Genomic DNA, 12,344 nt, shown 5'->3' on the forward strand with positions numbered 1-12,344 from the left:
TAAACTATAAACACACTCCAGTAGCGTATGGCAACACGAAAGTGTCAGGACAGTAAATCAGTCACTTTTTTTGTGAACTGTTTTGCATGAGATTAAAATGATTGCCACTTGGATTCATTTTAAGGATGGCTTTAGAACTTTTCGGGGCTGCTGCATTTGCAGTTTCAGGTAAGAATCTTTCGAAGATATCAATAAAGCATATATTTACAATTATTCACATCGTGGCCGTCCACCATGTGGTGTTGCACTGTTACCCGTGTCTCTGCAAGTGGTGTGAGCCTCCTTCAGTTGTTCTCTGAGCTGAAGCAGCTGTGTTTTGAGTGATACACACTCTTTCTCCCTCTGCCTTTTCTCTTTCTTGGCTCTCTGCAGATCAGCTTCCAGCCCTCGAGCCTCTGCCGCCCTGCTTCGGATCTTCTCCCGCGCTTGCAGAAGATCAGCCTCGGACTGTCTCAGTAGGGCGTCTCTCTTCTGGATAGCCTGAGAGAGAGTGGCTGTGAGATTCTGCCAGAGGCAAAGCGTTTCTGATCTGCACCTGTGAGTGTGTGTGTACTTGTTTACCTGGTCACACTGCCTTTGAGCTGCCTGTAGTTCCTCTTCCAGATTGGCTACCTTCAGCTCCAGAGTATCAGCTTGTGCTCGTCTCCGGCCCTCGTCCGCTGCATCCGCCTGGAGCTTCTTCACCTGCTCCTGCAGTCGCTGCATCTCTGCAACACACAGCTGATCAGAATCTGTGGTAGAATCGAGTGAGGAAGTGGCTATTTACATGCACAACTTTTGTTGTGTGAATCCGTTTACATCTGCTGTACTTCACAGACACTGGGAAAAAGGACAATTTTAGAATGACGAGACACTAATATGACACTTTATTCAACAGCTTAATTCCACGCGTCATGACGCTATTTTAAAGGATTAGTTCATCCAAAAATGAAAATTAAGTCATTAATTACTCACCCTCATGTTGTACCAACCCGGTAAGACCTTCGTTCGTCTTCGGAACACAAATGAAGGTATTTTGGATTCAATTTGAGAGGTGGATCACTGCTGCATATAGGCTGCCTAAGGGATTGAAACTTGACGGCCCAGAAAGTCAATGAAGAAAATGCTTAAATATTCCATGTGACAACAGTGGCTCAAGTATAAGTTTATCAAGTGACGAGAATACTTTTTGTGCGAAAAAACAAACAAAAATCGACTATTCCATTTCTTCCTTGTAGGCCTTCCACGAGGCAATCTCTTGAACTCTCGTCTCAGGCCTACAAGGAAGAAAAGGAATAGTCGAATAAAGTCGTTATTTTTGTTTTGTTTTTTCGCACAAAAAATTTTCACGTCGCTCGCTAAACTTATACTTGAGCCACTGTTGTCACATGGAATATTTAAACATTTTCTTCATTGACTTTCTGGGCCGTCAAGTTTCAATCCCTTAGGCAGCCTATGTAGCAGTGATCCACCTCTCAAATTTAATCAAAACTATCTTCATTTGTGTTCCGAAGATGAACGAAGGTCTTACGAGGTTGGTACAGCATGGGGGTGAGTAATTAATGACTTAATTTTCATTTTTGGGTGAACTATCCCTTTAACGTCATTGCACATGTGCAATCCTTTCAGTTTCCTTTTTCAATCCGATCAAGTGTTTACATGTTCTTTCGATCAGGTTAGAAAAGGAATAAACCACCCATTTCAATCCGATCGAAATTTCAATTGATTCATCGATTAAAGGGATAGTTCACCCAAAAATGAACATTCTGTCAACATTTACTCACCCTCATGTTGTTCCAACCCCGTAAGACCTTCGTTCATCTTCGGAACACAAATGAAGATATTTTTGATGAAATCTAAGAGCTGGATCCCTCCTCCATACTAGTCCATAGGCTTCTTGAGGAATTGAGGCTTGCCGGCCCCGAAAAGTTGTTAAAGATATCGTTAAAATAGTCCAAGTGACTACAGAGACTCAATCTTATGTTTATCAAGCGACGAGAATACGTTTTGAGCGCAAAAACAAACAAAAATAACGACTTTATTTCAACTATTCATTTACTTCTCTGTGGGCCTCTAGTCAGTTAACGTAGTGTAATTGCATAAAGCTATGTCACACGTAGGCTCACTATTGGCCGACGCTGGTCATGTTTGTGATGCGTGTGAGGTACAACAACAGAAGCTTACGCTGTAACACTAGTGAACTCACTTGAGGCCTACAGAGAAGGAATGAATAGTTGAAATAAAGTCGTCATTTTATTTTATTTTTTTCGCACAAAAAGTATTCTCGTCGCTTGATAAACTTAAGATTGAGCCACTGTAGTCACTCTGACTATTTTAACGATGTCTTTAATAACTTTTCGGGGAACAAGTTTCAATCCCTGAAGAAGCCTATGGAGGAGTGATCCAGCTCTCTTAAAGGGTTAGTTCACCCAAAAATGAAAATTCTGACAGTATTTACTCACCCTCATGTTGTTCCAAACCTCTATGTGTTTATTTGTTCTGCTGAACACAAAGGAAGATATTTGGAAGAATGTTTTAATCAAACAGATCTCATTCCCCATTGACTACCATAGTATGTATTTTTTCCTACTATGGTAGTCAATGGGGAATGAGATCTGTTTGATTAAAACATTCTTCCAAATATCTTAAGCAGAACAAATAAATACATAGAGGTTTGGAACAACATGAGGGTGAGTAAATACTGTCAGAATTTTCATTTTTGGGTGAACTAACCCTTTAATTCGTTTTCCGAAGATGAACGAAGGTTTTACGGGGTTGGAACAACATGAGGGTGAGTAATTACTGACAGAATTTTAGTTTTTACGTGAACTATCCCTTTAAGTGGAGTCTTTTCAGTCCGATTGAATCCGTTTACTAATGGATTATTTGGTTGCATGTAAACGTAGCCACTGAGTTAGCGAGTTCACTCACCTGCCGGACTGTATTGTCGGTGTCGCTCCAACTCCAGCTGGCAGACCCGCATCTCCTGTGCGCTCTGACCGCAGCGCTCCAGCGACTGGAACAGTGCCTGAGGACAAACACATACACACCTCCACTAACATGCCAAGTCGTCACACAGCTGTCAAACTTCTGTGACTGTGCCTTGGGGGAGTCGTGTTGATGCCCGGGGCGCTGGAGGGGCCAACCTAAGGTGGATAAGAATCCCCCAAGCTGTCTCCATCACTAAGGCCATCGCTACGCCGGCTGCTTCCGCTAGCCTCTTCCACTCCAACCCGGCCTTCATTTAGCATCCTCACTGCGGCACGTACACACATGCGCCTGCCGAGGTTGCGACACAAGTGACAGGTGTCGCCTCCAATCCGCCGGCATGCGCTTGTGACACGCTAACCATTCAATTAAGTCTCTGGGATGCTCTGCCATCTCTTAATTACCTGACAGCGGAAGCTGTGTGTGTCACAACGGTGCGGGTAACACATACCATGCTCTCGTCTGCTGTGTGCAAACGGGATCTGATTGCGAAACTAATAAAGTACGGGCATAATCTGCAAACACGGGCAAGGGCCCTTCGTTTGGCACCATTAAAATAACGAGGTGTCACGAGGCGCCAGGACTCGCCACTCCAACTCGAACATGTGTCAAGACAAATCTATATTTCATGGCCACTTACAGATGTATAAATAGCCAAACGAGGTGCTGGAATCATCTATAAAACTCTGCTAAAAGGTTGCCAGAAGATGGCGGGCACTGTCAGCGGGACCGGAGGGTAATCAATCTGAGAACGGGGAGCGGGTGGGCAGTGGCGCGAGGAGGGCACTAAATCACGTCGCCGTTTGCGTAGAGTGCGACGAACCGCTGACACTCGGGCTGACGTGCGAGCTCTCTGACAGCCTGATGGATCGCTCCACTACACTCCATTAAAGCTGGATGGCTGGCTGCCACGCTGACATAACAAACAATTAGTCACAAAGGTGGCAATGAACTTGCACGAAGCCTCTCCGGATCCAATCAAAGCCTCAGCTCATGACTGATAAATAGCCCCTGAGTTGCACAGTGTCAATGAATACAGTAACGTGTGACACGGGGAGCAGGTGGGTCCATTTAAAGCCCATTTTTGCAACAGGCAGAGATTACAGTGATGGATCCATGCAGATGTGAGTGTAGCATGTGGCGTTTTTCTCAACTACAAAGACAGTGTGACACTCACCTGCTCTAGTTCCTGAACGCGGGACAGCTGGGATTCGTAGTCTGAGTTGGAGTGGATGTGAGTGGCTCGGTAGATGGAAAAATCAGCCTGTGTCTTCACTAGAGTCTCTTCTTGCTCTTCAGCCTAGAAGACACACACACACACACACACACACACAATCGGTCACATTCAGCTATCAAAAGTTCTTTAGATTTACAATCCTGCTGGAAATCCATATTTCTGGTCACACATTTAAATATATGTTGTGATAAAAGTGAGAACTGTATTTTTGTAACTATTGGTTAAACATGGTCATGGGTTTCATTCCGAGGGAACATATATATATATATATATATGTATATGTATATATATATATATATATACACGCACACACACATATTAATATATATATATATATATATATATATATATATATATATATATATATATATACATATATATATACATATATATATTTTAATATATATATATATATATACACACACATATATAAATATATTTTTATATATATATATATATATAAATATACACATACATATATTTATATATATATATATATATATATATATAAAAATATACATATACATATATATATATATATATATATATATACATATATTGAATAACCCCAAAGGCCACTTGCGCCCAATTACCTGCCTTTTCGTTAAGTCTACTGAATATTAAGTAGGTGAAAAATGATCTGCCATCTAATTAATATTCATGAGCCATGATTATGCGGTTTATTGTGTGTTATAAAATAGGGAAATAAGCAGTATTCTGGACAGAAAGACTGGGTAGCTATTATTGTGAACTGTAAAACCATAAGCAGCTGAGTCTCGATCTGGTCTTGATATTCTTCAGTTACAGCAAGGTCTGATAACAGGACCTAATGTCTGTTCTTCCTTATGAGAAAGATAAATCAGTCCAGCACAGTACTGTCAGAACTGAAGATTGAATATAAAACAGTTCCAAATGGGCTCAGACTTAACGAGGATAATATTTCGTTATGTCACACTGCCTGTTGATGAGAAAGACAAAATCAACGATGAGCTAGGAATATGCAAGGAAGGTTATATAGAACATGATATCGTACTGGCAATTCAAGGTGCCTTACATGTGAACAATACAGACAAGAAATAGACAGAAAAAAATAGAAGTAATTAAAAAATAATAATCTTACATTGAGTGTAAGAGCACTTGTGGTTTAAAAGTATACATCATGTAGAGCTCTTTGAAGCTACATCAACCCGTTGGTTCCCATTGAAGTCCACTATATAGAGAAAAATCTTGTAATGTTTTCCTCAAAAGGGTCTTATTTAGCGAAACGATCTGTCATTTCAAAAAGAAATAAAAAAGTTTAAGTTTTATAAGCACAAATGGTCGCCTTGCTCTGTTCTGTGATGCGCGTTAGTGACTCTCCTGTTCGAACTCGTTCATCAAAATGATTGAAAAAATCTTTTTTCCGAGTCATTTGGTTCATTCGATTCAACGAACAAAATGAATGAAATGACTCGAAAAAAGATTTGTTTATTTTGATGAACAGAGCAAGGCGAGCATTTGCTTATAAAAGGTAAACTTTGTTATTTATTTTTTAAATGACCGATCGTTTCGCTAGATAAAACCCTTATTCATCGTCTGATGTCGTTTAAAGCTGCGCTGAAACTCTCATTTGGACCTTGAAACGTTTGGTACCCAATGAAGTCCATTATATGGAGAAAAATCCTGGAATGTTTTCCTCAAAAACCTTCATTTCTTTTCGACTGAAGAAAGACAGACATGAACATCTTGGGGGGTGAGTAAATTATCAGGACATTTAAATTCTGAGGTGATCTTCTCCTTTAAGAGTATTATCATTGCCGACAGCTCCCACTGAAGATGAAAAAAGAGTGATGTTTTACATCACATCAAGTAGACTTCCCTTCTCACACCGTTGAAGGTTATGTGCTGTAATGCCGGTGCGCAGCAGGTTCTGGGTAAAGGGAGCAATTAAGGGAAGCTTACAGGAAGGAGACATGGGCGAACGGCTGAAGGACGCGTGTGTTCTGAGGTCCTGACTGAAAACAGTTGGATCAATATAGCATGCATGAGTGTGATGTTTAGGGATTGCTAATGTGACGCTGGGCATCATAGACATCTGAGAGGAGATGCTGGAGGTGCTAGAGGAAGGTAGGGCAGGACGATCCTCACACCTAGTGTGCACTGTATCCGACAGAGGTGACTGCACCGCTGGGCCGCAGACAAGGCCTGCTGAGAGCAATGCCCATTATTTCGACTAGACACCACAGACCCAGCAGGCTTTTCCACTTTACGCCAACCAGCCGCCCCTCCCGGTCAATGTACACGCAAATCAAAACAACTTCAGGTCCATTTAGACACCAGCCGAGCTGTCTGTAAGGGCCACACGCGCGATCTTCACCCAACAACTACAAATCAATAACAACTTCAACTCCCAGAATTCCTCAAGAGAGCCTATCACAGCTCTCCAGCTGACACTGGGGGAAATGAAACACCTGAAAATGCTCTCTCCGCACATAGCATGAAGCGTGAGGGTTCTGACCTGGATCGATACAATCCAGTCAGAACACTCACATGTATCTGAAGCTCAGATTGGCTTTTGCACCCGTAGAGTGGCGTAGATGCTCTTCCCCATTGTGTTCACACCTCGAGCTGCACTAACAAGACACTTTCCACCTGTACATGTGGTAACTAGGTTTCATTTGGCTCGATATGCAATCTAAACCCAACAGAATTCAACTCTAGGGAGGAGATGAGTGTGTTAAGTCTGTTGCGTTATGGGGCATTCATAGTGCAAATCTGCAGCATCTCTCTGGGACCCACGACACTCAATTTAATAGCTCACAGGAGTGAAAATATGGTGATTTAGCCAAAGTAGGACACGTGTCTTGGATTCCTAGTCAATGACATGATGCTCAAAGATTTGTTTGGATCTAAACATCGATTCAAAAATACATTAAAATGCTATTCATACATACATAAAATGTCTTAAATACAACACTTCTATTATGAGCGTGTTTTGATTTACTGAATTAATATTCATTTCTATATTTTTTTCAGGGCAACTGGCCATATATCATGATGAAAAATGATGCTGTATTTGTGTCTGTATGAGTTCTCAATTAGTTGGTTTCTGTTTAGTTCCTCATTACTATGTGCATTTATGCTTCCTGTTCAGTTCAGTCCTTGTCGGTTATAGTTCGTGAACGTGTCGTCGTCGACGTGTGCTTTCTAGGCCGTATTAAAAGTTTCCTAGTTTTGTTTTGGAGGTCTCCTACAATAGATCTACATGCATCTAAGTCAAAAAAACACTTGAATTTTCTCCTAATATACATTGCAGGTTCAGCTCTTTTTCTCGCAGTGTCTGAAATGGTTTGATAAAGGATTCAGTCTCTCTAAACCCCTCTTTTCAGAGAGCCTACTCTGCTCTGATTGGTCAGATGGCCCAGTCTGTTGTGATTGGTCGACTGCTTACAGCATGTATACGCACAACCGGCGCTGCGTCATAGAATGTCTCTGAATAGGTTCACGCCCACTTTTGGGGGAAAACAAAGTAGACATAGACTTCAATACAAAATAACAGCAAAAACCAACGTCCGTACACAGCCGACAGGCGTAAATAACTTAAGAAATCACTTATATAAAACTTGTCAAGTAATTATATGTCCACAGAGCGTGAAAGATACATACACAAACTTAATTTGGTCAATTTAAAAACATGTCCCTTTATTCTCCCAGCGTCAAATTGGGGTAACAACCCCACCCAGTGGCCAGAGGTGTCTTACCCGGACATTTACTTGTACCTAATCGAGTCACCAGGTAAGCCCCTGAATGATTTTATTTCATTTTTTAATGTAAAAAACCTTAAGGTATATATTATGAATTTATGATGATGATGGCAGGTAGCCTGGGCAAGTTGATAACCGGCATAAAAATCTTTCACGCCCTATGGCAGGCAGGGTGGACATATAATTACTTGACATGTTTTATATAAATGATTTCTTAAGTTATTTACGCCTGTGTACGGACGTTGGTTTTTGCCGTTATTTTGTATTGAAGTCTATGGGGAGTCTAGTTTGTTTCCCCCAAAAGGGGGCGGGAACAATATTGACAGTTAAGTTCCCGGATGTGCCGGTTGTGCGTATTGGAAATGAAACTTGAATTTCGACTCTGGAGACTTCCTCAGTGCTTCATACACAGTGATACGAATGATGTATGGAATGATGGGGTCTAATTTACAATATCAATGTCGGCATGAGTCCTCATCATTTAGAAGTGCATGCAAAGTGAATTTGCTTTCGCAGCACAGAAAGCCTGTTCTCGACATGTTAACACGAACTAAACACTTTCACGCCTCAGCTAGAACTAGTGTTAGAGGGCGGGTCAAAGAAGATGAAGACCACAGGCTGGCATTATGCAAATGTGAGGAAGATGTCAAGAAGTGACACTCAATTGGCTGATGACCCATTTTGGCAGTTCAGAGTTTGTCGTGAACTTTGATCTTTAAAATTTTGCAGACCTTTATATAACTGCTATGTTAATAATCTTCAAAACTTTGATGATGAGGTTGACCTAGTTTTGTGTTGAGAATACTGATAATGAAGATGTTTTCATAAAAGTTCTCATTCATCAATGACCCAGCTATCAACTTGTCAGATTCCATTCATTCTCTTTGATTTTAGTGGTTCATAATGCTTAGGATTAGAGAGGACTACATTTGTTTGACAGGAATGACCAAGATGTTTGATCTTACTTAAAGGGTACATATCATGCTTTTAAATCATTCATTTTTACATATAAATCATACCGTTGTGGTCTATATAAAACATAACTGCAATGCTTGGGTCTGAATTCCTCATCATTATAGCTTCACAGGCCCCTTTTCTAGCCCTTTTCTGCTGTGCGTCTTTGAGCGACCCGTTTCAAAGCGGCCCCTTTAAATAAAAAGGAGATGCGTCATACCCCGCCCGCTCTCCAGGTCGATGAGTTCACACTCGGTTCAACTCCCCGCATTCGGCCATTTATTGTAGTTTGATTATAGATATACGATTATATACGATACCTTCAAAGAACATTTTTATTCACACTTGAATAAAATGTCAACAACAGAAGACTTGTCCATCAAGCCTTACATATTCGAGCCGGAGCGAGCGAGTTGATAAAGACGACGACGAACCTGCCGAACCATATGGATGTATGTATGTGAGTTAACTGTTTTGTGTTATTAGTGAAAGTCGACTATTTCTCTTGTTAAAACAAGCACACTGACAAGATAAATGACTACGGTCTGATCTTACCACAAAAAAAATCTGTATTGATAATATGATACGTTTAGAAAAACATCAGAAAACACAGCAGCTAAATGACCATTGATGAAACTCAAGAACAATAATACTGCAGACGTGTAACGTTACTTCAAAACAAAAACAAACAAAGACAAAGGTACTGCTAAACCATGACCATCATGTGTTTTAAGAAAGTAAAGTACTTTATTTTTGTTAATGATATTTACAGCTTATCGAAATGCTCTGTTCGTCGTCTCCAAAGATAGAAGGAATTTACCTCTCATTCAGACGAAGTCAATCGGCAAACCCTTCTTTATACTGGCGGAGGTTGTTGAAGTGGGAATCCTTGAAGTGCTTCAGGTCACTAACGTACATCCAACAACCGAAGATTTTGACTAGCCCTCTCGTAACTTATGCATCATTGAGCTCGGACTACAAAATCGGAGCGAGAAATAATAATGGCGGATTGCTCGAAGTCTTGGCCCGGTAGTCAATGTCCTTATTTGTCAGTTCCGCTGCAAATACGGTGACGCACTTGCTCAAAAAACGTCATAGAGAACAGAAAAATCTGAACAGGTTGAAAAATATGACCAAAACAGAATATAAAGATATAAACGAAGCACCTGAAGAGAATAATTTCATCTTTTCTGTACTTATAAACACTCCAAATATACAACAAAATGCATTTAAGCGCTAAAAAAGTGGATTTTGCATGATATGTGCCCTTTAAAATCATGGTCACTGCGAAGAGACCTGTTTAGCTATGGGTTAGTAAACGGTTGGGCTACCTGTCGACGAAGGCCAGCAGCTGTGTCTCTGAGTGTGTGGATGAGCAGCTCACACTCTTCTGTGTGATTACGCCTGTGCTCCAGCTCTTCCAGTGTGTCTCGGAGCTTCTGGCTCAGCGTGGCAAGGGCCTCGTCTCCGCTCTCCAGCTGGGCGCAGTGTACCTGCAGATCCCCCTGCAGAGCTACAACCTGAGCTCTCAGACGGAGGACCTGCTCTTCCCTCTGGGCCACCTGAGGAGACCAAATCAGTCAGCCACACAGACAAACACAAATCACTATCAGCACTGATGTCTGCTGTCAGGTCCCGTCCACACTACTGCGTCCACACACTACAGACCTTTTGCTACGTTTGCACCCTAAAAGACTAAAACGGAAAAAACGAAGACCTAAAACGGAGAAGTTTAGAAACGCTCCGTTCGTTTTGAATCTCCAGAGGGTTTTTTAGAAACCATGTTTAGTTTGGAAACGATGACAAAGAGGCTGACGCTCGGCTCTATGATTGGGTGTCATCAGTCATGACGTGTACTTCCCTGATTCGTCAGCCACCGTTTACACCGGCTCTCGCATGCCCAGTGTTGGTGAATGGTCACGTCACGTGATCCACGTTTTCAGTCGTTTTAGGCTATGTTTACAACGAAACGATTCTGAAGAGAAAACGCAAAAGTGGCGTTGCGTTATCACTTTTTATTCTGCGTTTAGACGAGTGTTTTGGGTGGGAAATCCGCGTGCATGTGGTGACGCAAAAGTGTGTGAAATTCGATGTAGTATGCACTCCAGACGGCTAGGTGGCGATGTGAAGCACTGCCACACAAAAACACCGAGTCCGCGCGCCTGCGTACAACCTTCACTGTCAAGCAGACTTTTGCGTTTTTACCCTTTACACAGGAGCGTTTTTAAGATTGACTCTGGAGGGTGGTTTCAAATTTTTGTGTTTTTAAGCTCCAAAAACACAGTCGGCGTATAAACGAATTTTACGTTTTCACCTGCGAGATTTGTCGTGTAAACAGGGAATTAATGTGGATGGAGATCAATTCTACTAAGCAGATAAAACGCTGGTGTGGACGGAGATCGTATTCGTTTTAATTCTATGTTTTTAAACGAAAACGCAATAGTGTGGACGTAGCTTCAGTCATTCATTATACAGCCTCTAGCTTGTAGCTCAAAAATGTTGCAGAAAGCTAGATTTTTTATAAATCAAGTCTTTGGTCTTTGTTGACTCCAATATTAAACCTGTATTAATAGTAATGCTAATATTTGCAAGCAAGGCCTAAAACTATTTTTTTTTTTTGCCACACCTGCCAATTGCTGGTGACTTAAGAAAATGTACCGGCCATGAAAATATTTTTGTAAAAACAGGCTGTAATCTTAGACACCAGCGAAGATTGACAATTCTCTATTCCAATTTCAAGACCACAGCGAAAACTACTAGCCTAACTAATATAAATTAAATACATTATTAAAGACAAGTAAACAGTCAGTAATAAAATAAGAACAAATGGTAATAAACAAACAAAATAAATAAATAAATAAATACAATATAACGAATATACAAATGAAATAAGCAGTGCTTTTCAGGTTGGTCTAACAGTACTTTTCAGGTAAAGAAATTTAATGCAAGTAAGCAAATGTAAAATAACACACTCTAATACACTCTTATTAATCCTAATTAAAATTATAAAAGTTATTCAGTCAATATCAGTGAGTGATTTTTTTTGTCTTTTGTTATTTGATTAAAAACAGAAAGCAGCAGGATTATTAGGCTGCTGTCACTTTAAGAGCGAAAGCACAGATCTAATATACTGATTCACATGCGTTTACTTTCTCAACTGTTTATGTTTATGACTGTTTAAGACATAACCGACTAGGATACAATTTTTTTTTACTTAATTTTGTGTTAATTTGTCCACTCAAGCACGAGACGACATAAATATAATAAGTAATAAGTATATGCAAATAATGTGCTCCCTTTCGTGTCTTTTTGGACTTGAATATTTACATTTTCAAGACTTAAACTTTCGTGACGATAAACTGTCCCCAGCGTTTTTCACATTCATGCATCGTTTGAATTCATAAAAATGTTACCGGCTAACTATAAGTGACAGCATTTTATGT

General features: G+C 40.6%; 1 protein-coding gene across 1 annotated transcript in view; it reads right to left on the bottom strand.

Moving 5' to 3' along the window:
- pmfbp1 (polyamine modulated factor 1 binding protein 1) overlaps positions 1 to 12,344 on the bottom strand; it is a 300,111-nt gene that overhangs the window by 86,079 nt on the left and 201,688 nt on the right. Inside the window, exons 17-21 of the mRNA XM_089119591.1 lie at positions 10,233 to 10,463; positions 4,145 to 4,267; positions 2,911 to 3,007; positions 562 to 731; positions 255 to 480 (exon numbers count right to left, since the gene is read on the bottom strand). Coding sequence (XP_088975717.1) covers positions 255 to 480; positions 562 to 731; positions 2,911 to 3,007; positions 4,145 to 4,267; positions 10,233 to 10,463 — 847 coding nt within the window. The remainder of the gene's footprint in view (positions 1 to 254; positions 481 to 561; positions 732 to 2,910; positions 3,008 to 4,144; positions 4,268 to 10,232; positions 10,464 to 12,344) is intronic.

This window comes from Pimephales promelas, chromosome 1, assembly GCF_988280905.1.
Source record: "Pimephales promelas chromosome 1, fPimPro1.hap1.1, whole genome shotgun sequence".
NCBI classification, from domain to species: Eukaryota; Metazoa; Chordata; class Actinopteri; order Cypriniformes; family Leuciscidae; genus Pimephales; species Pimephales promelas.